This window comes from Hyperolius riggenbachi, chromosome 1, assembly GCF_040937935.1.
Source record: "Hyperolius riggenbachi isolate aHypRig1 chromosome 1, aHypRig1.pri, whole genome shotgun sequence".
Lineage (NCBI taxonomy): Eukaryota > Metazoa > Chordata > Amphibia > Anura > Hyperoliidae > Hyperolius > Hyperolius riggenbachi.
This window is the reverse complement of record NC_090646.1, coordinates 15,287,029-15,312,268: the sequence shown is the minus strand read 5'-3', so window position 1 is coordinate 15,312,268 and position 25,240 is coordinate 15,287,029. Positions and strand designations below refer to the sequence as shown.

The 25,240-nt window shown below is 48.6% G+C and overlaps 1 protein-coding gene across 2 annotated transcripts in view; it reads left to right on the top strand.

The window, feature by feature from the left end:
* LOC137562485 (rho-related BTB domain-containing protein 2-like) overlaps positions 1 to 24,925 on the top strand; it is a 68,204-nt gene extending 43,279 nt beyond the window's left edge. For both annotated transcript variants that reach the window (XM_068273883.1, XM_068273874.1), the window contains exons 4-10: positions 9,255 to 9,440; positions 12,954 to 13,930; positions 15,367 to 15,485; positions 16,811 to 16,961; positions 20,881 to 20,969; positions 21,089 to 21,194; positions 22,155 to 24,925. In XM_068273883.1, coding sequence (XP_068129984.1) covers positions 9,255 to 9,440; positions 12,954 to 13,930; positions 15,367 to 15,485; positions 16,811 to 16,961; positions 20,881 to 20,969; positions 21,089 to 21,194; positions 22,155 to 22,342 — 1,816 coding nt within the window. In that variant the 3' untranslated portion in view covers positions 22,343 to 24,925. The remainder of the gene's footprint in view (positions 1 to 9,254; positions 9,441 to 12,953; positions 13,931 to 15,366; positions 15,486 to 16,810; positions 16,962 to 20,880; positions 20,970 to 21,088; positions 21,195 to 22,154) is intronic.
* Positions 24,926 to 25,240: the final 315 nt, after the last annotated feature.

Sequence of the window (25,240 nt, the reverse complement as noted above, 5' to 3'; positions counted from 1 at the left end):
GCATACGTAGAGGATGCCACCCTCAGTGGTGCTGGGCAGGAGGCCCACATCTCTGTATCTAGCATGACAATGCCTGGCCAGGGCATACGTAGAGGATGCCACCCTCAGTGGTGCTGGGCAGGAGGCCCACATCTCTGTATCTAGCATGACAATGCCTGGCCAGGTCACACATAGAGGATGCCACCCTTAGTGGTGCTGAGCAGGAGGCCCACATCTCTGGAACTAGCATGACAATGCCTGGCCAGGTCACACATAGAGGATGCCACCCTCAGTGGTGCTGGGTAGGGGGCCCACATCTCTGGAACTAACATGACAATGCCTGGCCAGGTCACACATAGAGGATGCCACCCTCAGTGGTGCTGAGCAGGAGGCCCACATCTCTGGAACTAGCATGACAATGCCTGGCCAGGTCACACATAGAGGATGCCACCCTCAGTGGTGCTGGGCAGGAGGCCCACATCTCTAGGACTAGCATGACAATGCCTGGCCAGGTCACACATAGAGGATGCCACCCTCAGTAGTGCTGGGCAGGAGGCCTACATCTCTGGAACTAGCATGACAATGCCTGGACAGGTCACACATAGAGGATGCCACCCTCAGTAGTGCTGAGCAGGAGGCCCACATCTCTGGAACTAGCATGACAATGCCTGGCCAGATCACACATAGAGGATGCCACCCTCAGTGGTGCTGGGCAGGAGGCCCACATCTCTGGATCTAGCATGACAATGCCTGGCCAGGTCACACATAGAGGATGCCACCCTCAGTGGTGCTGGGCAGGAGGCCCACATCTCTGTATCTAGCATGACAATGCCTGGCCAGGTCACACATAGAGGATGCCACCCTCAGTGGTGCTGGACAGGAGGCCCACATCTCTGTATCTAGCATGACAATGCCTGGCCAGGTCACACATAGAGGATGCCACCCTCAGTAGTGCTGGGCAGGAGGCCTACATCTCTGGAACTAGCATGACAATGCCTGGCCAGGTCACACATAGAGGATGCCACCCTCAGTGGTGCTGGGCAGGAGGCCCACATCTCTAGGACTAGCATGACAATGCCTGGCCAGGTCACACATAGAGGATGCCACCCTCAGTAGTGCTGGGCAGGAGGCCTACATCTCTGGAACTAGCATGACAATGCCTGGCCAGGTCACACATAGAGGATGCCACCCTCAGTAGTGCTGGGCAGGAGGCCTACATCTCTGGAACTAGCATGACAATGCCTGGCCAGGTCACACATAGAGGATGCCACCCTCAGTGGTGCTGGGCAGGAGGCCCACATCTCTGTATCTAGCATGACAATGCCTGGCCAGGTCACACATAGAGGATGCCACCCTCAGTGGTGCTGGCAGGAGGCCCACATCTCTGTATCTAGCATGGCAATGCCTGGCCAGGTCACACATAGAGGATGCCACCCTCAGTAGTGCTGAGCAGGAGGCCCACATCTCTGTATCTAGCATGACAATGCCTGGCCAGGGCACACGTAGAGGATGCCACCCTCAGTGGTGCTGAGCAGGAGGCCCACATCTCTGGAACTAGCATGACAATGCCTGGCCAGGGCACACATAGAGGATGCCACCCTCAGTGGTGCTGGCAGGAGGCCCACATCTCTGGATCTAGCATGACAATGCCTGGCCAGGTCACACATAGAGGATGCCACCCTCAGTGGTGCTGGGCAGGAGGCCCACATCTCTGGATCTAGCATGGCAATGCCTGGCCAGGTCACACATAGAGGATGCCACCCTCAGTGGTGCTGGGCAGGAGGCCCACATCTCTGGATCTAGCATTAAAATGCCTGGCCAGGTCACACATAGAGGATGCCACCCTCAGTGGTGCTGGGCAGGAGGCCCACATCTCTGTATCTAGCATTACAATGCCTGGCAAGGTCACACATAGAGGATGCCACCCTCTGGTGCTGGCAGGAGGCCCACATCTCTAGGACTAGCATTACAATGCCTGGCCAGGTCACACATAGAGGATGCCACCCTCAGTGGTGCTGGGCAGGAGGCCCACATCTCTGTATCTAGCATGACAATGCCTGGCCAGGTCACACGTAGAGGATGCCACCCTCAGTGGTGCTGGGCAGGAGGCCCACATCTCTGGATCTAGCATGACAATGCCTGGCCAGGTCACACATAGAGGATGCCACCCTCAGTGGTGCTGGGCAGGAGGCCCACATCTCTGTATCTAGCATGACAATGCCTGGCCAGGTCACACATAGAGGATGCCACCCTCAGTGGTGCTGAGCAGGAGGCCCACATCTCTGGATCTAACATGACAATGCCTGGCCAGGTCACACATAGAGGATGCGACCCTCAGTGGTGCTGGCAGGAGGCCCACATCTCTGGATCTAGCATGACAATGCCTGGCCAGGTCACACATAGAGGATGCCACCCTCAGTGGTGCTGAGCAGGAGGCCCACATCTCTGGACCTAGCATGACAATGCCTGGCCAGGTCACACATAGAGGATGCTACCCTCAGTGGTGCTGGCAGGAGGCCCACATCTCTGTATCTAGCATGACAATGCCTGGCCAGGTCACACATAGAGGATGCCACCCTCAGTGGTGCTGAGCAGGAGGCCCACATCTCTGTATCTAGCATGACAATGCCTGGCCAGGGCATACGTAGAGGATGCCACCCTCAGTGGTGCTGAGCAGGAGGCCCACATCTCTGTATCTAGCATGACAATGCCTGGCCAGGTCACACATAGAGGATGCCACCCTCAGTGGTGCTGGCAGACTAGCATGACAATGCTAGTCTGTTATAAGTCCAGTAGGTGGGGCCCGGCTGGTAATAGTCAGGACCTTTGAACCAGAAGTAATGTCCCCCGCCTAGTGCTCACTCATGACTATGGGGAGGCTACTGTTTATGCACGAGGGACATCACTTCTTGTTCAAAGGTCGGGGCCTACTCACAGGACTTATAATGGATGAAAGGAGGCGAATTGGGGGGGTATGGGTACAAAGTACACAACCTGCCAAAGGATCCCGTTAGTTACAAGAGCATGTACTCCATTGCACATTTTTTGTTTTGTTTTGTTTTTTGATCTGAGATGTTTGTTAAGTGAACAGGTGCAGCCCAGGAGAAGTCCTGTAGGCTTCATTATAAGAGGCATACGGGATGTTGCAGGGTTGTAAAGTAAGATCTTCCATGACCAGTTACAGAAAAAATAATAGCTTTGCAGGCTTCATGAGAAGAGGTGATATGAGGGGGGGGGGGGGAGGGGGGTTGATTAAGAGAGGTGTTCTCAGGAATAGTCCTGGTAGGTTTGATGAGAACAGATGATACGGTATGAGGGATGAAAAGAGATGAAATGAGGGGGGTTGCAGGTTGAAGCTGGTGGCTGGACAATGTACTGGTTAAGAGCACCACCTTTGACATGGGAGACCAGGGTTCGAATCCTGGCTAGGGTCAATACCTATTCAGTAAGGAGTTCAAGGCAAGACTCCATAACACTGCAGGGTGGCCTCTTGAGCGCATCCCAGTGGCTGCAGCTCTTGAGCGCTTTTAGTCTGACAGGAAAAAATCGCTATACAAATGTTCGGATTATTATTATATTTATTATTATAGATTAGAAGAGATGTTCTCAGGAGAAGTCTGGTAAGTTTGATGAGAAGAGATGATATGAGGGGGGCTGCAGGTTGATTAGGAGAGGTGTTCTCAGGAGAAGTCTGGTACGTTTGATGAGGCGAGATATGAAGGATGTGAAGAGATGATATGAGGGATGAGAAGAGGTGATATGAGGGATAAGAGGTGATATGAGGGGGGTTGCAGGTTGATTAGGAGAAGTGTTCTCAGGAGAAGTCTGGTAGGTTTGATAAGAAGAGATGATATGAGGGATGAGAAGAGATGATATGAGGGATGAGAAGAGATGATATGAGGGATGAGAAGAGATGAGATGATATGAGGGATGAGAAGAGATGATATGATGCATGAGAAGAGGTGATATGAGGGATGAGAAGAGATGATATGAAGGATGAGAAGGGGTGATATGAGGGGGGTTGCAGGTTGATTAGGAGAGGTGTTCTAAGGAGAAGTCTGGTAGGTTTGATAAGAAGAGATGATATGAGGGATGAGAAGAGGTGATATGAGGGATGAGAAGAGGTGATATGAGGGATGAGAAGAGATGATATGAAGGATGAGAAGGGGTGATATGAGGGGGGCTGCAGGTTGATTAGGAGAGGTTTTCTCAGGAGAAGTCTGGTAGGTTTGATAAGAAGAGATGATATGAGGGATGAGAAGAGATGATATGAGGGATGAGAAGAGATGATATGAGGGATGAGAAGAGATGATATGAGGGATGAGAAGAGATGATATGAGGGATGAGAAGAGATGATATGAGGGGGGTTGCAGGTTGATTAGGAGAGGTGTTCTAAGGAGAAGTCCACAGATAATTAATCTTACTGGGGAAACCCTGTCTGATACTGTAATTAATATTCTAAATAAGGGGCTGGGATTTTGCCCCACGAGTAACATCGATGTGTTTAGAACCATCGTTGATCTACATTTGTTTGGGAGACGTGTCTTGATGCAGTCATTAAGGCAGGATCCTAAAAGGAAGGTTGCCTCCAATCCAGTCACCCGTGAGTGGTCGGATAATGACCTTGTGGCACTTCGACATTTGTTTGAACTACAAGATGAGGTGAACACGGGTGATGAGGAGACATGGTTGTGTCCTCCTCCACCCAGTGGATATCACCCTCAATTACAAGACTTTGGTCTTTTTAATAGATCTAAGAGGTTTCCTCCGTTTACACTCTGCCCGAATTTAAGGACATTTATATCTGTTGTTGAGAAGGACTTGAGGGATGTAGACGGGGAGACTGTGCGGCACAGTAACTTGAACGATGAAGAATTATCTGTACTTACCGAATTATCCACTCAGAACCGGTGGACCATTAAACCCACCGACAAAGGCGGCAATGTGGTGGTCATGACCACCTCTGCATATAGGGAGATGTGTTTGGACATTCTCAATGTGCGTGAGTGCTATGTTGGGGTCTCCCCGTCGAGGGTTGCTCGCTGTCAAAGGGAGCTTTTCACTATCATTGATGATGCTGTGAGACGTGATGTTATTGATGACGATGTGGGGGCTTTTCTAAAGGTTGCAGATCCGATCACTCCCACATTTTATGCACTTCCTAAAGTGCATAAGAACTCCATTAAACCACCGGGGCGACCTATCGTCTCGGGTAGGGGCTCTCTAACGGAGAGGGTTAGTGTTTATATTGATCGACATCTGCAGCCTCATGTCAAGTCCCTTCCTTCGTATACTCGTGATACCCTGCATCTCCTCCAAATTTTGGATGGGATGCAGGTGCCTGAGGGTACTTTGCTTGTGGCCCTCGATGTGGAGGCCCTATACTCAAGCATTCCGCACGATCTGGGGATTGACGCTGTTGACCTTTTCCTTAGCGAATTGGGGATACAGTATGTGCCTCACAGTCTCTTTCTCTCATCCCTGTTACGGTTCCTATTACATAATAACATTTTTGTTTTTGAGGACTCCCACTACCTCCAGGTGCAGGGTGCGGCGATGGGCACCACGTGTGCCCCGTCGTACGCAAATCTGTACCTGGGGGCGTGGGAACGGGATGTCTTCTCGGATGATGGGCTCTCGATGTACCTGTGCCACGTTCTCACCTGGCACAGGTACATCGATGACATCTTCATTCTTTGGACGGGAGGCGTGGATCTTTTGCGCAAGTTCGTGTCCTGTTTGAACGCGAACGACCGCAACTTGAGATTCACGTCACAATGGGATGCATTTAACATCCCGTTTTTGGATATTAGGGTGGGAATTGATGAACGGGGACACCTCTTTACTCAGCTTTTTCGAAAGGACACTTCAACCAATTCTTTGTTACGGGCTGATAGCTTTCACCCAGACCATACAATTAGGGGAATCCCCATGGGTCAATATCTTCGTTTAAGGCGTAACTGTTCGCAGCCTGCGGACTTTAAGAGGGAGGCGGATGTTCTCCGCGCACGTTTTCATGCGCGGGGTTACCGTGATAAGCATTTGAAACGGGCTTACCAACGAGCCCACATGAGCAGCAGGGACACTCTACTCGGATCGTCTGGGGGTGCGAAACGCGGATCTGAGGTGCTAAGATTCTGCACGCAATTTTGTGCACAATCCGCATTAATCCAACGCATAATGGATCGTCATTGGCACATCCTTACAAATGACCCTAAACTCGTTAAAATTGTCCCTGAAAAACCACAAATAGTTTTTCGCCGGGCGCCATCGCTGCGTGACAAATTAGTCGGGAGCCATTTTCACGGTAGTGGTAATGTACACCAACATTGTAAAGTTTTGGGTACATATACATGTGGCGGCTGTACTATGTGCCGCTACATCCAGGTGGGAAAAAAAGCCACACTTCCCAACGGTAGGCTTTGGAATTTGCCGCATTTTGTTAATTGTGGCACGGTGCTGGTGGTGTACTTATTGACTTGTCCCTGTGGGGCGTTCTATGTCGGTAAGACAAAACGCGATTTAAGATCTCGCATGTCTGAGCACATCACCAGCATTGTGACTAAAAACACCTCGGTCGTTCCCACTCCGGTGGCCCGACATTTTAAATCGGTACATGGTGGTAAACCGTCGGGAATTCGATTTATTGGCCTAGATCGCATCCATCGCACGATCCGTGGTGGAAATAGTGATCGTCTGCTGCTCCAGAGGGAGTCCAGGTGGATCTTTGACCTCCGGGCCACGGATCCACCTGGACTCAATGAATATAATAGCTATTCCTCGTTTCTGCCCTTATAAATATGGCCCTATTGGATATATGTGTGGGTCCTCTCTCTCCTATCTGTTGTATGCCGGTGCAGGTCGGCTCAGCATTCCCCACACTCTAGTTTCTTAGTACTCCATGTCTGGTTATGTGGAGCTTTTCAAATGCAGTAAAGGAATATCGATTTCCTATTGTCTCTGGTGATGAAGACTGTTCTTTAGGTATCAGTTTTCTTATATATATTGACTGAGATTTCATTTCTACCACTATTTATTTATTTGTTTATGAGTATGCATTGTTTATACCTGTTTTGGCAGGTTTCTAATTATATCTTGCATTGTATATGTAGTGTGGGTCGCTTGGACGCTTCTCCTTTCCCCGGGCGGGGATGGCTGGGCTTCTTAGTCCCACGGCCTCCTCCTGCCTTTTCGCCCCCTCCTTTGTGTAGGTGTGGCTTGGGGAGTGGTTGTGCGTCTATGTGCCGTCTGATGTTGCTTGATGGGCCGTGCCTGTCGTGGTTTGCGGCGCCCGCCCCCCCCGGCTCGTATGTGGACGAGGCTGTTTGCCTCTGTCCCTCCCCTTCGGGGGATGGGGCCGGGTGGGGCGGGCGCTGTGTGCGCCGATTGGCTGGTCTGAGTATTTTAGATGGATGCCGAGATGCGTGATTTGTCTGTGCCACGCCCCCCTTTGAGAAAGCCGGAAGTCCGGTGAAACATGTCAGGACAGCGTGGTGTTGCGTCCTGAGGCTGCCCGCACTTGCTCGCCATGTCACCCTGCGCTGCCTGATGAATACACCCCTAGGCTGGACTCTGCCTTTCCCAGCACGTCTCCTGCAAACAACTTGTGAAGCGACGATGTCTACCTGCTGCCTGTTATAGGAGTGAGCTGCTTTGTTTCCAATATCCTTCTCTGCACATCCGGATTGGAGCTGATGAAACACCATCATTTGGTACTGTATGCATTGCCCTCGTTGGGAGTATATGTCATGTTTACGCTTTGCTCCGCATATTGGCAAGCACAGTGTTTGTCGCTCCTGCTTATACTTTGCTGAACTTTGCTTCTGATCTGCCGCTTTCCTGCAGCTGTCCGTTGCTTCCTGTCTGTGCCTTTGGGACTGCTTGCTTGAGACTAGCATTGGAGGAGATCTGCTTGTCCTGGCTGATTATTTTTATCCTTATATCAGCCTGACATACTTTGCTGGGTTCGGCTGGACTTTGCTTTATCAATTTTTTACCAACTGTTGACATCAAAAAGATGTCCCACATATGAACTTCCATGACCACCATCTAATGTGAATCAGCTGATATTTGAGTCCCTATACTTGAGCCATTTCATCAGGGGTGCATGGGCATGTGCAGATGTTGGTATGAGTGGGTAGTGTGGTGACGGCTAGTGGGTTGCTTGTTGTTTTAATGTGCGAATTTCTTCTTTTTTATTGTGTATTCTAATTTTGATAATTAATAAAATCATTTTGATAATTTTTCTATAAACAAGTGTCTTTGTTGCTTGGAGCATATGCCCCGCAGTAGTACCTCCTAATTGTGTTGTTCAGATGATATGAGGGATGAGAAGAGATGATATGAGGGATGAGAAGAGATGATATGAGGGATGAGAAGAGATGATATGAAGGATGAGAAGGGGTGATATGAGGGGGGCTGCAGGTTGATTAGGAGAGGTTTTCTCAGGAGAAGTCTGGTAGGTTTGATAAGAAGAGATGATATGAGGGATGAGAAGAGATGATATGAGGGATGAGAAGAGATGATATGAGGGATGAGAAGAGGTGATATGAGGGATGAGAAGAGATGATATGAGGGATGAGAAGAGATGATATGAAGGATGAGAAGAGGTGATATGAGGGATGAGAAGAGATGATATGAGGGATGAGAAGAGGTGATATGAGGGATGAGAAGAGATGATATGAGGGATGAGAAGAGGTGATATGAGGGATGAGAAGAGGTGATATGAGGGATGAGAAGAGATGATATGAGGGATGAGAAGAGGTGATATGAGGGATGAGAAGAGGTGATATGAGGGATGAGAAGAGGTGATATGAGGGATGAGAAGAGATGATATGAAGGATGAGAAGGGGTGATATGAGGGATGAGAAGAGATGATATGAGGGATGAGAAGAGATGATATGAAGGATGAGAAGGGGTGATATGAGGGGGGCTGCAGGTTGATTAGGAGAGGTGTTCTCGGGAGAAGTCTGGTAGGTTTGATGAGAAGAGATGGTGCTAGGCAGTCTAGGGATGAGGGGTTACACAGGATGGGGAAAGGCGTTGCCATGAACGAGTGCAACGCTGGATGTGTAATTGGTTCTGCAACTAAAATGGTGGCCATGTGTAGGGAAATCTGTTATCAATGCTTTTGCTTGAATTTTCCTTCACATTTGAGCGTTGGGTTTATACAATGTGTGGCCAGACTGAGTGTGCAGTAGATGAGTGTGCAATAAGTGACCCAGATCTCTTCCCCATCCTCTGATCTTCATGCCATAATGTTCTCTTATTTGTAGGTCGGACGTGGTGGTCCTCTGCTTCTCGCTGGCCAACCCTTACTCTCTGCGTCACGTCAAGAGCATGTGGCTCCCGGAGATTAAACACTTCTGTCCTCGGACCCCCGTGGTGCTGGTGGGGTGTCAGCTGGACCTGCGCTATGCCGACCTGGATGCCGTGAACAGAGCAAGACGGCCTCTGGCAAAGTGAGTCCCAACTAATGTCTGAAGGCCAAAATAGCTGAATAGATAAAGAAAACTTTGACCGACAGAAATAGTAAAACACCCGACAAAACTTGTGCTTCACTAGCGTGTGAAACTTACCTGGATATTCCTGCTGGACCAACAAGATCTAGCGTATGATGTCACGCTCTGCTCGGTAGTATTTGGGCCACATTTAGCTTTGAGTGATGCAGTGATAATTGTATGAATATTTCACAGATTAGCGCCCCCACTTGTGGTGACACAGACTTGACATCAGTCTAGTAATACCATAAACTGGCTGGATTTTGAGCACAAATCGTGTGTGCCTGTCTCCGTTACACTATTTGTGACACAATACTCCTGAGAGGAGCCTGTACGGGTCTGGAGAGGATGAGCAGGATAGCCCCGAGATCAGAACTGGCAGCCTCCATGTTGCTCTCCTGAGAGGAGCCTGTACGCTGTGCGCAGGGTCTGGAAATCCCTGATGCCTCTTCATGCGGTGATAATCCCTGGTCGTGTGATGGAGTCACACGATGCCCATATCGTGCAGACACCAGAGGAACTCCTCTTACAAAGCCCCGCCCACATTCACAAAGCTAGAATACTGAAATGCCTTACATTTTTAACTGGTTCGCATTCCATCGATTTTAAGGGGCACTTCAGCGAAAAACTGTAAAATATGTGAAAACATATACAAATAAGAAGTACGTTTCTTCCAGAGTAAAATGAGCCATAAATTACATTTATCCTATGTTGCTGTCACTTACAGTAGGTAGTGGAAATCTGACAGAAGTGACAGGTTTTGGATTAGTCCATCTCTTCATAGGGGATTCTCAGCAAGGCTTTTATTCTTTATAAAGATATTCTCTAAAAAGGATTTAAACAATGATGCTGGCCAGCTTCCCTGCTCCCTACACAGTTTTTTGTTAGTTGGACAAAGGACCTTTCATTCGCTAAGTGCTTTTAAAAATAAATATATCCCTGAGAAACCCCTATAAAGAGATGGACTAGTCCAAAAGCTGTAATTTGTCAGATTTCTACTACCTACTTTAAGTGACAGCAACATAGGAAAAAAGTAATTTATTGCTCATTTTACTCTGGAAAAAAATGTACGGTACTTCTTATTTGTATATGTTTGCACATATTTAAAATTTTATAGTTTTTCGCTATAGTGCCCCTTTAAAGAGACTCTGTAACCTCAAAAACATCCCCTGGGGGGTACTCACCTCTGGTGGGGGAAGCCTCCGGATCCTAATGAGGCTTCCCACGCCTTCCTCTGTCCCACGGGGGTCTCGCTGCAGCCCTCTGAACAGCCGGCGACAGACCCGACTGTCAGTTCAATATTTACCTTTGCAGGCTCCAGCGGGGGCGCTGTGGCTGCTTTCCGCTCCAAACTACACGGAAATACCCGATCTCAGTCGGGTCCGCTCTACTGCGCAGGCGCCGGAAACTTGCGCCTGCGCAATAGAGCAGACCCGAAGGCGATCGGGTATTTCCGTGTAGTTCGGAGCCGACAGCCGCCAGAGCGCCTGCGCAGGAGCCGGGAAGGTAAATAATGACGTCATCTTGTTCGGAGGGCTGCAGCGAGACCCCCGTGGGACAGAGGACGGCGTGGGAAGCTTCATTAGGATCCGGAGGCTTCCCCCACCCGAGGTGAGTACCCCCAGGGGATCTTTTGATGTTACAGATCCTCTTTAAGGTTCCTGACATTTTTGACACTTGCTGTGTCTTTGATACAGCAGTAACTTTTTAATTACTTATACCGTCTTAGTGATATATGTCTTGTTTTTTATTTTTTTTCGGTACAATCTAGGCTTTCTTTGGGTAATATTTTTCTCACCAAACTATTTTATTTTGTAGTAGTTTTTTTTCTTTTTTTTTGGGGGGGGGGGGGGGGGGGGGGGATTAGGCCTAAATGCTGAAAGTACAATTTTTTTTTTCTCATGACATGTCCCACAGTTATTAACCACTTGAGGACCCACCCTTTACCCCCCCCCCCCCCCCCCCTTAAGGACCAGCGCTGTTTTAGCTGATCTGTGCTGGGTGGGCTGTGCAGCCCCCAGCACAGATCAGGGTGCAGGCAGAGCGACCAGATCGCCCCCCTTTTTTCCCCACTAGGGGGATGATGTGCTGGGGGGGTCTGATCGATCCTGCCTTGCCTGGGTGTTGCGGGGGGGGCACCTCAAAGCCCCCCTCCGCAGCGAAATTCCCCCCCCCCCCCTCCCTCTCATACCTTTCCCCTCTAGCAATCTGGGCTGCACAGGACGCTATCCGTCCTGTGCAGCCAGTGACAGGCTGTCCCCTGTCACATGGCGGCGATCCCCGGCCGCTGATTGGCCGGGGATCGCCGATCTGCCTTACGGCGCTGCTGCGCAGCAGCGCCGTACAATGTAAACAAAGCGGATTATTTCCGCTTGTGTTTACATTTAGCCTGCGAGCCGCGATCGGCAGCCCGCAGGCTATTCACGGAGCCCCCCGCCGTGATTTGACAGGAAGCAGCCGCTCGCGCGAGCGGCTGCCTCCTGATTAATTAGCCTGCAGCCGGCGACGCAGAACTGCATCGCTGGTCCTGCAGCTGCCACTTTGCCGACGCATGGTATGAGTGCGCGGTCGGCAAGTGGTTAAACAAATTAAAATGAATTATTTGGCCTTTCCCGGATAAAATGATGCCCCATATGCCATATTTTATTAATACCTGAGCACGAGGCAGACCATTATCCCCAGTCTGCGCGTCTGTGGCGATCGGATGCGTTCGCTAGGGCGACAGTTCAGGGGCCATAGTGCTGTACAGATGCATCGCTAGGCAACGGCAGAGCAATACATCTGTAGAGCATTGGGGCCCCAAACTTTCGTAGCGATCGCATCCGATCATTACAGGCGGCAGTCATTCAAAGTTTTTATAAACAAGTATAGGTATTGCAGGGGTTAACAATGGGTTAATATGCTAGGCTGGGGTTAAAAATTAAGTCGGGATAAAAAAAAAAAAAAAACACTTCTTTATTTTATTGGGACCATGTCATTTTAATTTTATATTTTTTACTTTAACAACTTTTTTTTTTTTTGCCTAACTTTATTGAATGATTTTTTGCTAGCAATAGCAACAATCATTCACTTCTAACAAAGGATCCTGCATGTGCTCATGCACATGCATCAGCTTGCACGGTCACATGCGGGAGCGCACACATGCACGTGCGGCAGCGATTTTTCAATGCAGGACGTAGAATCTACGTGCTGAAACGTTAAGCAGTTAAGGGAGCAGCAGCTGCTATGTGACCCTATATCTATGTTTAACTATGAATATTTAACATATGTGCCTAGAGGGAGCAGCGTAGAGGGGCTAGTGTTATGAAGTTTGAAGATAGACCGGTATTTTAAGATAATACCCCCTGCACTGGATAGTCTCATGCCAATAACCAACATTTGTGATCAGTCTTGTGACTGTATCTGCCTTCTGATCTAACAAATCTTGTGCTGTTGTTTTCTTTTGACACCATTTTGACTGTACCTTTTCTTTAGGCCCATAAAGCCCACGGACATCCTCTCTCCAGAGATCGGACATGAGGTGGCCAAGGAATTGGGGATTCCATACTATGAGACCAGTGTGGTGGCCCAGTTTGGGGTGAAGGATGTCTTTGATAACGCCATCCGTGCAGCGCTTATTTCCCGGAGGCATTTGCAGTTTTGGAAGTCCCACTTGAAGAAAGTTCAACGCCCTCTTCTCCAGGCTCCATTTTTACCTCCAAAACCACCTCCTCCTATAATCCACTTGCCTGACCCTCCTCAATGCAGTGGCCAAGGCCCCGCTGCTCTGTTCTCCACCCCGCTATGTGCCGATGTGGTTTTCCAGCTGCAAAGGGGGCAGAAGATCTTTGCCCACAAAGTCTACTTGGCTACAGCCTGCTCCAAATTTTATGATCTCTTCACTTTGGAACTGATGCCTCCAGAGATCAATAAGGAGAAGCAGGAAAGTTTAGAGCATGATTGCATACATGTGCCAGGCGGGCCGGTGGCTGGACCTTCCTGGACTAGAAGCATGATGGTGGACTGCAATCATGAAGCCTTAAACACACAGCTTGGTGGTCGGACTTCTAGCGATGAGGATACATTACGAGTGGGGGAGACAACTCAGGTTGGGTGGGGCAGGAATTTAACAGAGTGGGGTAGAGGATTTATATATGTGCAGATGGACCTTGTGGAAGATCCACTGACCCAGCGGGAAAGGCCAATGCTGGTGGTGCAAATGGATTTACTGATCCAGTTGGAACCTTTGCGAGCTGTGCTGGAGTATTTGTACACAGGACACTTGAACCAGTGCCGGGCTGACCTCATGCACATTGCCACCATAGCCGAGGCTCTGGAAGTGTTTGACCTGCGTATGATGGTGTCCAACCTGCTTAACAAAGAAGGCTTCATGAACCAGGAGATCACCAAAGCCTTTCATGTACGCCGAGCCAACCGGATCAGAGAGTGTCTGAACCGGGGCCTCTTCTCAGGTGCGTAAGAAGTCAGTGGTGAGAATGTGATCAGCTGTAACCCGGAAGTGATGTTCATATCTAGTGGAGAATGGAAAGTTAAATCCCTGGTAGGTTCCCCTACCTCGGGAGAGTTGGGAACTCTGGTTGTGAGAGATTTTTAAGGATAGTTCCTGGCTCTCCACACTTGTCGCACCCATTACCAGAAGCAACCCATACCCTGCTGGATTGTTCTATTTTGGGGGGATGTCTGTGATTAGATCTTTGCATCCTTTTTTTTTTTTTTTTTTTTTTTTTTTTTTTTTTAGAGCACGGAAGCCCCCTAGTCTCTCATCCCTGGTGTCCCAACTTTGTACACCTGCCATACCATTGCCAAGAGCTGTCCTCCCTCTTCAAGATTCTTCTATCTTTCACTCTTCCTACCCCCGTCCCATAAATACCCAGATTAAATAGTAAGAGGGGAACTAGAGCCTGCAGCCAGTCTTTCCCTGTGTGCACAGAGCTTTTGCCATTATATGTCCAAGCCATTTCACTCTATTACCACTCTATGTGTCAAGCCACCTTGGTCTATTGTCACTCTAGATCTTAGCAACCTCAGTCTATTGCCACTTTATGTCCGAACCACCCCAGTCTACTGCCCTTCCACATCCAAGCCACCTCAGTCTACTGCCACTCTATGTCTAAGCCACCATAGTTTATTACGACTATATGTCCAAGCCTCCTCAGTCTATTGCCACCATATGTCCAAGCCATCTCAGATGCAATATCTAGTCCATAATCTACTTCTGGTTCTTTGTAAGGTCTTCCTTCCACCACTACTCAGCAGAGATCTGATTGGGAACCGTCAGAATCTGAGCACCCTTGTAGACTTATTTGGTTCCATCCTGCTGGCGGTCCACCGTTACTAAGTCACTCGAGCAAAGTTTTCACCGAAACCTGGCAATGCTTTCCATCAGTAAATTTTCCAGATTCGTTCACAAGTTTTTAGCAATTTTAGCCTGTGGCTAGAGATGGTCAATGATATGCTGTGAATACCAGCTTGCATGCAAATTAAATGCAAATTGTATGGAGCTTGGAATTCATTGAATTTGGCAGTCCAAATCGTCAGAAAGTGAATTTAATTGACCCAATTCCAAACATGCCTACAATTTGCAATCAGTTTGCAAACCAGAATGCTCATCATCTCACTGACTGTCTGTACCCGTGAGGGGATCAACAGACAACGGCCACATTAAGTCGTTGGTTCTCCTGGAAATATGAACTTTTGATGGGTCTGAAAAATTCTCTGGCTCGGCCTTGGTTCTGTCCATCGTCCCACTGAAAGGGTTGGTCATGAATAATTACCATGGGTGGCCATGCTGCCTGCTTCCCCCTCTGCGCTGTCAGGCTGCCCAGGCACCGGCACCCGATACTCCCTCAGTGTCCTCCATGTATGATGTCTTCTCCTCTTCCCCCAGACGTGCTGTTTACAGTGGATGACGGATCGGTCCCGGCCCACAAGCCTCTGCTGATTGCAAACTGTGACTGGATGGTGGCGCTGTTCCGGGGCTCATTCCGCGAGAGCTTCACGCCAGGGGTAATCTTCCCACACTCCCGGTGTGTGCCGGTGGGACGTAGCCGGCGGCTCCATTACTGCGGCAGTACTAGGGAGTTGGGTAGAGGGGAGTTAGGTTGAAATAACCTGTACAGTTACTTAGTTGCCATATGTGCCATAGTCATTCACTTAAAGTGTGATTTTACTGATAGATTCAAGTAAATGTTAAGCACTCGTATCACAGTAAGTGACCCTACTGACGGTACTGCCAGAATGTAGCACCTTATGGTGCCTGTGGGGGGCGACTGTGGTCCAGAGGATGCTATGTGTGTGCATTTCCCCAGGTGCTCTTTCTAAGAGACCTTTCTGAGAGAAGCCCCGCCCTTCGTTATTAAAAGAACCACCCCACCAATTGTACAGTGCCTTATACTCTGATATATGTACTCTGCTGATACTTGGCTCGGGGCGGAGCGTAACATTACATAGGGGAGGGGCTTTGCTCCAAGTCAGGAAAGGTGAAGCCTTATTGTGTACTGAAGGCCACAGCTGTGTATACACAATACATAAATACGGGGCAGGGGGGAGCGCCATCCAATGAGCTCCACAGCCAATTACTGCAGGGCAGGAGGGTGCATTTGTGTGGTAGACGGAGATAACACCTTGGCCAAGCACAGCAGGGTGTGAGGGGCATTTGCATGGCGGACAAACACAGCACCTCCGCCCAGACAGAGAGGCAGGATGGGGTGTGTGAGGTGGGCGGACACAAACCCCATGGCCAATCACAGCGGGGCAGGAGGGGGTGCGTGGGGCAGATGGACACAGCACTGTGGCCAATCTCAGCGGGGCAGGAGGGGTTGTCTGTGACTGTGGCCAATCACTGAGGGGCAGGAGGGGGCATGTACAGGGTGGATGGACACAGCACCACGGCTATTCACAGCAGGGCAGAGGGGGTGTGTGCGGGGCGGGTGAACACAGCACTGTGGCCAATCAGAGACACAGCTTGCAAATTATTCTAGATACACATACAGCCGACAATGCACTGCTATGTGGGCAAATATCAACTATGCTGTAGATCAGAGTCCCAACCCCGTCCTCAGGCCCCAGCAGCAGTGCAAGTGTTGTGGATAATCAGCTCTGCTGAGGCACTAATAATTCTTACAGCACTTTTCTCCTGATGGACTCGGAGCTCTTGAGAGCTGCAGCCACTAGGGGGCCCCACCTGCGAATGTGTGTGGTTTCCTGCAATACATGCACTGTTGGTGGGCACTGAGGGGGCGGGGGGACTCTGCTCTAGATTATGTCTTGTTATTTGACACCCTGCCCAGCTGAGGTCACTGGCTCATTCTGTTTTCTGCTCTCCCTCACAGGTCTCCCTGCCGGGCACTTCCTCCTCCTGCCTGCGGGCGGTGCTGGAGTATCTCTACCTCGGCCACTTCTGTCCGGGACCCGAACTTGGCTCGATGGAACTCCTGGTGCTCAGCAACCGGCTGTGTCTTCCCCACTTACAGGCCCTGACTGGTGAGGAGACGCCTTCACCTCCAACCATTGCCTTCCTCCAACAGCCATTCCTCCAGCAGCACAGAGTATATCAGGAGAGCTAGAGGAAGGAGCAGAGTCCTCCAGCAGCACAGAGTATATCCGGAGAGGAGAGCTAGGGGGAGGAGCAGAGTCCTCCAGCAGCACAGAGTATATCAGGAGAGGAGTGTTGGAGGAAGGAGCAGAGTCCTCCAGTAGCACAGAGTATATCAGGAGAGGAGAGTTAGATAGAGGAAGGAGCAGAGTCCTCCAGCAGCACAGAGTATATCAGGAGAGGAGAGTTAGAGGAAGGAGCAGAGTCCTCCAGCAGCACAGAGTATATCAGGAGAGGAGGGTTAGATAGAGGAAGGAGCAGAGTCCTCCAGCAGCACATAGTATATCAGGAGAGGAGAGTTAGAGGAAGGAGCAGAGTCCTCCAGCAGCACAGAGTATATCAGGAGAGGAGAGTTAGAGGAAGGAGCAGAGTCCTCCAGCAGCACAGAGTATATCAGGAGAGGAGAGTTAGAGGAAGGAGCAGAGTCCTCCAGCAGCACAGAGTATATCAGGAGAGGGGAGTTAGAGGAAGGAACAGAGTCCTCCAGCAGCACAGAGTGTATCAGGAGAGATAGAGGAAGGAGCAGAGTCCTCCAGCAGCACAGAGTATATCAGGAGAGGAGGGTTAGATAGAGGAAGGAGCAGAGTCCTCTAGCAGTACAGAGTATATCAGGAGAGGAGAGTTAGATAGAGGAAGGAGCAGAGTCCTCCAGCAGCACAGAGTATATCAGGAGAGGAGAGTTAGAGGAAGGAGCAGAGTCCACCAGCAGCACAAAGTATATATTAGGAGAGGAGAGTTAGAGGAAGGAGCAGAGTCCTCCAGCAGCACAGAGTATATCAGGAGAGGAGAGTTAGATAGAGGAAGGAGCAGAGTCCTCCAGCAGCACAGAGTATATCAGGAGAGGAGGGTTAGATAGAGGAAGGAGCAGAGTCCTCCAGCAGCACATAGTATATCAGGAGAGGAGAGTTAGAGGAAGGAGCAGAGTCCTCCAGCAGCACAGAGTATATCAGGAGAGGAGAGTTAGAGGAAGGAGCAGAGTCCTCCAGCAGCACAGAGTATATCAGGAGAGATAGAGGAAGGAGCAGAGTCTTCCAGCAGCACAAAGTATATCAGGAGAGGGGAGTTAGAGGAAGGAACAGAGTCCTCCAGCAGCACAGAGTGTATCAGGAGAGATAGAGGAAGGAGCAGAGTCCTCCAGCAGCACAGAGTGTATCAGGAGAGTTAGAGGAAGGAGAGCAGGCTGTATGAGCAGGGCCAGTGCTGACAGTCACTGTGGTGCTGGTAGAGCTGCTGATGTTCTGGAATGAGTGCAACACATGTGTCAGGCTGGCTGCCCTCTGCTGTCTCCTCGCTGTATAGATTATCTATACGACCTTCAGACCGTGCTGTGTCTGATCGATGGGACTTTCCACCCAGCTGTCCCCCCCCCCCCCCCCCACTTCCCCCACTGCTAAACCAAAGCCCCCTCTCCGCTCTCATGTCCTGTCCTGTGCTGCCATCCTGCCTGTCCTGAGACTAGCGAGGACGTGAGATCTGCTCAGATCAATGCAGGAGAACACGAATGATCCAGCAGACCCAGGCTTATTGTCTGCTATCAGGTGTGATGGATTTTCATCGATCGCCTGGGTCATATCCTATCCATTGGTATCATGCAAGGCAGGCTGCGGGTTACAGTCTTCATAGGTATGCTTGAAGATGTCTGTAACAAGAGTTGGAAAGTGACAGCTTCCTTATGGAAAGGAATCCGAGAGCATGGTAGAAGAACTTGAGAAGTCCTGTATATGTGATTGTAGGAAGGCTAGGAGGAGGATATGTTCAGAGCGGAGACTGTGGTTAAGGTTGCCGTCACCCAAATCTATAGTTGGCGATGGTATCTGGCGACTGTTTGGGAAGAGCTGCTGTACAGACATGCTAGTTGGCTGTCCTCTAATCCACGGCTTCAATTCAGCAAATGTTATCGAGCGTTTTCGAAGGTTCATTAATTTACAGAATAGATGAATATGAAATCGGCATTCACGAAAGTTAACGAATGTAAATATGGAATGTTCGGTTCGGTAATGGATCGGTCTGTGTCCATTTTAAATGTAATATTATCAACGTGCATTTATCAAGCAAAAAGTGCTTTCACGCTATTTACTGAGCAAAATATTTCCAGCACAGAGCTGTCAGTATTCCTGTCATTTACCTTTAGAAGCCAAAATGGAGCCCTTTGAGCCAGTTCTGGCCAGCTAAGGCAAATTACAGCCAGCTAAGGCAAATTACAGCCAGCTAAGGCACGTTCTGGCCAGCTAAGGCACGTTATGGCCAGAGAAGGCAAATTACAGCCAGCTAAGGCACGTTATGGCCAGAGAAGGCAAATTACAGCCAGCTAAGGCACGTTCTGGCCAGAGAAGGCAAATTACAGCCAGCTAAGGCAAGCTATGGCCAGCTAAGGCAAGCTATGGCCAGTTATGTCAGCCTAGGACTGTTATGGTTATATTTACTCAACTATGGGCATATATGGACAGCAATTGCCATAGATGAGCAGCTGTGGTCCGCTAGGACCAGCTCTGGGCGGTTATGGGGATCTAGGGCCGATTGTCATTCGCTAGGGACAGCTTTGAACAGCTAGGGGCATTTTTTACCATGTTTAGGGCAGCTATGACTATGTGTACAGTATCTAAAATCATGTTTAGGGCAGCTATGGGCATATTCAAGGCAGTTAGGGGCATATATGGGCTGCTATAGGAATTTATGGCAAGCTATGGGAACATATGGGCAGCTATTAAATATTATGGAGACTTGGGCCCAATATGGCATGGTAGAGGCAGCTTGGGGCAGATATGGCTAGCTAGGTGCAGCTATGGCTTTGGGCAGCTAGGAGCAGATATGGCCGGATATCAGCAGCTGTGGCCATCTTTGAGAAAACCTGGGCCACTATGGCCAGCTAGGTGCAGTTATGGCCATGTATGGGCAGATATGTCCGGCAAGGGGCAGTTATGTCCGGCTAGGGGCAGTTATGCATAGCTATGACGAGCTACAGGCAAATATGGGCAGGTTTGGACGGATAAACATTGCAAATACTGACTGCTAGTTACTATGCATATAATCACCATGTGCTCTAAAAAACTATTTAGCAGCCAGTGGAGGACAGAGGAAGGTGGTGTGCAGAGTGGAGGTTAAAGTTGAGCTAGTATCTAGAATTTAGTAAGACGTTCTATGGAGGAGACAAATGGTGAGAAGCTTTGTAGAATGATGTTGGATGTGGTTCCTCTGAGTAGATGGCAGCTTTAAAGGGAAGGTCCAAGCAAAAAAAAAAAATGAGCTTCACTTACCTGGGGCTTCTACCAGCCCCATGAAGCCATCCTGTGCCCTCGTAGTCACTCACTGCTGCTCCAGTCCCCCGCTGGCAGCTTTCTGACCTCGGAGGTCAGGGCCGAATTGCGTACATTTTTACACATTCCCGCTAGTGCAGGAACATTAACGCATACATTTTTACGCATTAGTGGTGCAACACGTACATTTTTGTTCCTGCACTAGCTGGAATGCGTAAAAATGTATGCAATGTGGCCCTGACCTCCGAGGTCAGAAAGCTGCCAGCGGGGGACTGGAGCAGCAGTGAGTGACTACGAGGGCACAGGATGGCTACATGGGGCTGGTAGAAGCCCCAGGTAAGTAAAACTCTTTTTTTTTTTTTTTTTTGCTTGGACCTTCCCTTTAAAGGCCCTGGCAGAGTGGAGCAACAGTTAACGAGCAATAAGAGTGCTGGGTGGGTCGAAAAGCTGAGTATGGTATCAACTGAAGAGATGCTGGTGTGTCAGTAGCCACAGAAAAAGATGTTACAACTACCTAGTTGAAGTTCTCATACTGCTTCTTCCTATCTTCCAGAACAACACACGGTGGACGAGCTACTGGCCTCCTACGTACAGGGCTCCGATATAGATGGACAGGTGCTGCTGTACCTGGAGATTGCACAGGTGAGAACCCCCTACAACAGTCCACCAGCTCTAGAGAGTGTCGAGCATAAGTCTGTACAGTACGGGAAGGGGGTGCTGTTTACTGCACAGTTACAGTCATTTTTCCTGTGTCTTGGCAGTTCCACAATGCTCGACAGCTGGCTGACTGGTGCCTCCACTACATCTGCACCAACTACAATGCCGTGTGCCGCAAGTTTCCCCGGGAAATGAAGTACATGGCGCCAGGTAAGTGTGGATGGGGTAAGAATAACGTGGCTGCGGTAGAGTGTTGATTATCAAAGAATATTCCAAATAATAACATACAAATGAAAAAAGTGCATGAACAAACATAATGGGACTCTTAGCCTAACATTTTGTTGCACAGCCTTTAGAAGCAGTCCTTATAAACAAGCGATTTTTGCAGCGCCCAAGGCCACTTCTGCACTATCCAGACGGTAGTTTGGCCCAATGTTTTTGAGCAAACTTCTATTTTTTTTCCTTTAAATTTTTTGGTGGATTGGTGCTCGGGGGAGCGGCGTGTTTAAGGTTAGCCATGGGGGGTGTTAAGGTTAGCTGTTTGGTTAAGGTTAACTGTGTTATTAGGTGGTTAAGGTTGGGGGGTGGGGTGATTATGGTTAACTTGGGGATGAGTTAAGGTTAGCTGTAGGGTTAGGTGGTTAAGGTTAGCTGTAGAGGAGAATGGTTTAGGTTAGCTGTTGGGGACGGGTGGCTTAGGTTAGCCGTGGGGTTAGGGGGTAAAGGTTAGGCATCGGTAAAGGGAGGGTTCAGTGTGAGAAAAGGGTTATTTATAGGTAGTGAAGTCAAAAAAACTAATTTCAACTTTACCAGATGCCCTTTTTCCTCGGCGCCTTTTTGCATAGATGCGTTTTCAGTTTGCTCCTCTCTTGTTTCTCTATACTACTTATCGCTCCTGTACATATCTTGTCGGCTCTTCAGCACACACTAAGCAGTGTGTACAGTCTAGTAGTGAGCCATTTCTTAGTATAAACAATATGAACTACATGTCAGTATATTAAAACAGAGCTATAAATCAGAAGTATTAGTGTATTCCTTTACTGAACAGTTGCCCCATTTCAAAAAATGTTAAACCAAATAAGAAGTATAAGCACTAATGTTTTTTTGTTTTTTTTTATTTCCTCTTATTTTGCGTGTTTTTATGTTGATGTGGTGTTCTTTTTGATCCAGAAAACAAGAGCCACTTTGAGCGATTCCGCTGGCCCCCGGTGTGGTATCTGAAGGAGGAGGACCGCTACCTGCGCTGTAAGAAGGAGCGAGAACGGGAGGAGGAGCTGATACGTAAACAGCACAGTAAGAACAAGTGGTGTTTCTGGCGCCCGTCGTCCTCCTCCTCCTCCTCATCGTCCGTGTCTTGAGCCCAGAGGCTCGTCTTGTGCCTTCTGTGGTGGCGGAGAAGTTGTCTTTGATTCCCACTGGCAGACAAATGTCCTCGCCTGGTGTCCGTCACATGACATGGCCAGGGCTTCCTGACACTGCCTTCACTGACCCTCCTCCCTCTAGACCAACCTGATGAAGTATTTTTGCACTATACCCAGAGACTTGTTCTGCACACAGCTAAAGATGATAACCACTTGTAATCTTCCAGACGTGACGAGGTGGCGGAGCCACGAAGCAAGTGGCTGAAACTGTGACTGTTGATACACTATGAAATCCTCGACAATCTAGCTTTTTCCTGGCACAGCACAGGACTATAGCGCTGTTCGCTCGTTGACTCCACAAGAAAAACATCCTGCCACAGAGTGATCCTTATTATGACTGCACTTCATAGCACCCGCTGACTACAAGTCAGTTCACATTCCTCCAAGGAATCCTTTGGAATATACAGTTCAGCTCTTTGCTCCTTGTGGGTGGGATTTAAGAAGCGTGCATTTGCCAGGTTTGCCAGCTGAAGTTGTGTATTTGGCCACAGAAGGATCCTTTCTTTTACCGCACACAATTGTTCACCAATACCATCTGGAAACAATTTCATTTCAACAAGTCCAAACCTCCACTTTCCGTGCTCTACACGGGTTGAGTTTGAAGATTGTTCACCTTCTGACTTTCCAGCAGGGGTTGTGCTTTTGGCTATAGAAGGATTCTCTACACGCAACTACTTACCAACACTCTCAAAAAATCACCTAAAATACCTCCAAAAATGTATAACAATCTGTAAATCTTCTCTTTGCATCTAATGGGTGAAGTCTGTGAACTATGAAGTTACTGGGTTTGGTCAAGATGGGCTGTGCACTTGGCCACAGAGTGATCTTCATTATTACAAAACGCCAGTGCTCACTCGGGAAGTAACTCACTACACTTTTTGATAGACTCATTGGAAGCTCCTTTTTGCTTTTTAGCTCCTCATGGGTGGAGCTTGAGAAATGTGAATTCCCTGGTTGTGGTCAGCAAGGATCATATACCTTGGCTGCAGAGTGAGCCTTATCCTTACTGTTACAATGACATCCTCCCGACAAAAAGTCAGTTTACCCATCTTCACAGATTCTTTGAAATGAGCTGTGTGTTCCTCATGGGTGGAGCTAGAGAAATCTGCACATGCTAGATGTTGCCAGCAGGGGTGTGCTATCAAGCAGCATTCATCACTCTAGATGTCAGCAAAGACAGGAGATGGTTTGCGCTCATATGTCACAGCATGTGGAGTGAGATGTGGAGAAACTCTGCTATACAAGTTTACATTTGTTACTCAGTATTACTTACAACTCAGTATTTTTTCTATAAGTAAAGAGACTCCAGAGTCTTATTCAATATAAGGAGCATTAAGGGCTATCAGGTGTACTCGGTATCGCTATACAGATGCATTCTATGAAAGGCTTCATGTCCACACGTGCTGCATTTAATCTCTGTATTCACTATTCGCCAACAGGAGACATCTCTTTGTAGAACTAGCTTGTGAATACATGTAACCCTTCAAACATAAACACACACTGCAAGAACTCGGGGAGACCTACAACACCGCACAACAACTCCTACATCATTATAACTAAAGAAAGTGTAACAAAAAGTTCTAATGTGAACAAGCTCTTGCATTTTTCCACTCAATAGTGTTTTGAGATGTTGTGCATTCAATGTGCCTGTCCAAAAATGCAAGATCTTGTGTATCTGCATGTGAGAGGCCCTGCGACATTCCGACTTGTGCACGAGTTTAAGAATTGTAGCTGTCCTCGTTCCTTGTCCAAACCGATCTCCTGTCGATAATGCTCTGCCCCTGGACCTCTGACTGTGTATAGGAGTCTGTAGAGAGGGCCAAGTAACGGTTATTAGCTCCTTGACCTTCTCTAGTAGCGATCACAGTTCTCTGGGCTTACAGAGAAAGTTCCACTCTTGCCAAGAGCAAAAACATCCTCTACATATCTGTATATACTGACACAGTTCAATTGCAGAGATGTGCTTAATAGGCCTGCCAGTCTGCCGTCATTACTTGTCCGGTTATTTGGGAAGGAGAGCAATAAGGCTCTTCCACTCATAGCATATGCAGGAAGATGACCTCTTGAGACAGTCTGTACTCCACTGAGAGCATCCTAGCTTTCTTAGAAATGTTACCAGGATGCAAGATAAAACGAAACAAATAAATCCTTTTAATAACACTAAGGGACCTTTTCCCCCTGCCATGTTTCTGCTGGCATTGCTGTGATGTGCCGATTGCAAGGGCACCACGATAACTTGGTAATCGTGGTACCCTTTTTCCACTGGTGCGCTTCAGTTTTTTGCCGACCACTGAACCGCGGCATATTAAAGATTGTGATCACATCACAGTGCGTGTTCGATGCTGATTATGATTTTCAGAGTAAAAGGGCACTTACTGTCAAAAATACCCTGTGTGACATAAGTGTGTCTTTTTTTATACCAGAAAAATGGAGCTGCATCAGAAGAGAGCTTTGACTTATTCTAGAACTCGTTGTGATACAGATCTGCACACTCTAGAACTCGTGATACAGTTCTGCACACTCTAGAACTCGTTGTGATACAGATCTGCACACTCTAGAACTCGTGATACAGTTCTGCACACTCTAGAACTCGTGATACAGTTCTGCACACTCTAGAACTCGTGATACAGTTCTGCACACTCTAGAACTCGTGATACAGTTCTGCACACTCTAGAACTCGTGATACAGTTCTGCACACTCTAGAACTCGTGATACAGTTCTGCACACTCTAGAACTCGTGATACAGTTCTGCACACTCTAGAACTCGTGATACAGTTCTGCACACTCTAGAACTCGTGATACAGTTCTGCACACTCTAGAACTCGTGATACAGTT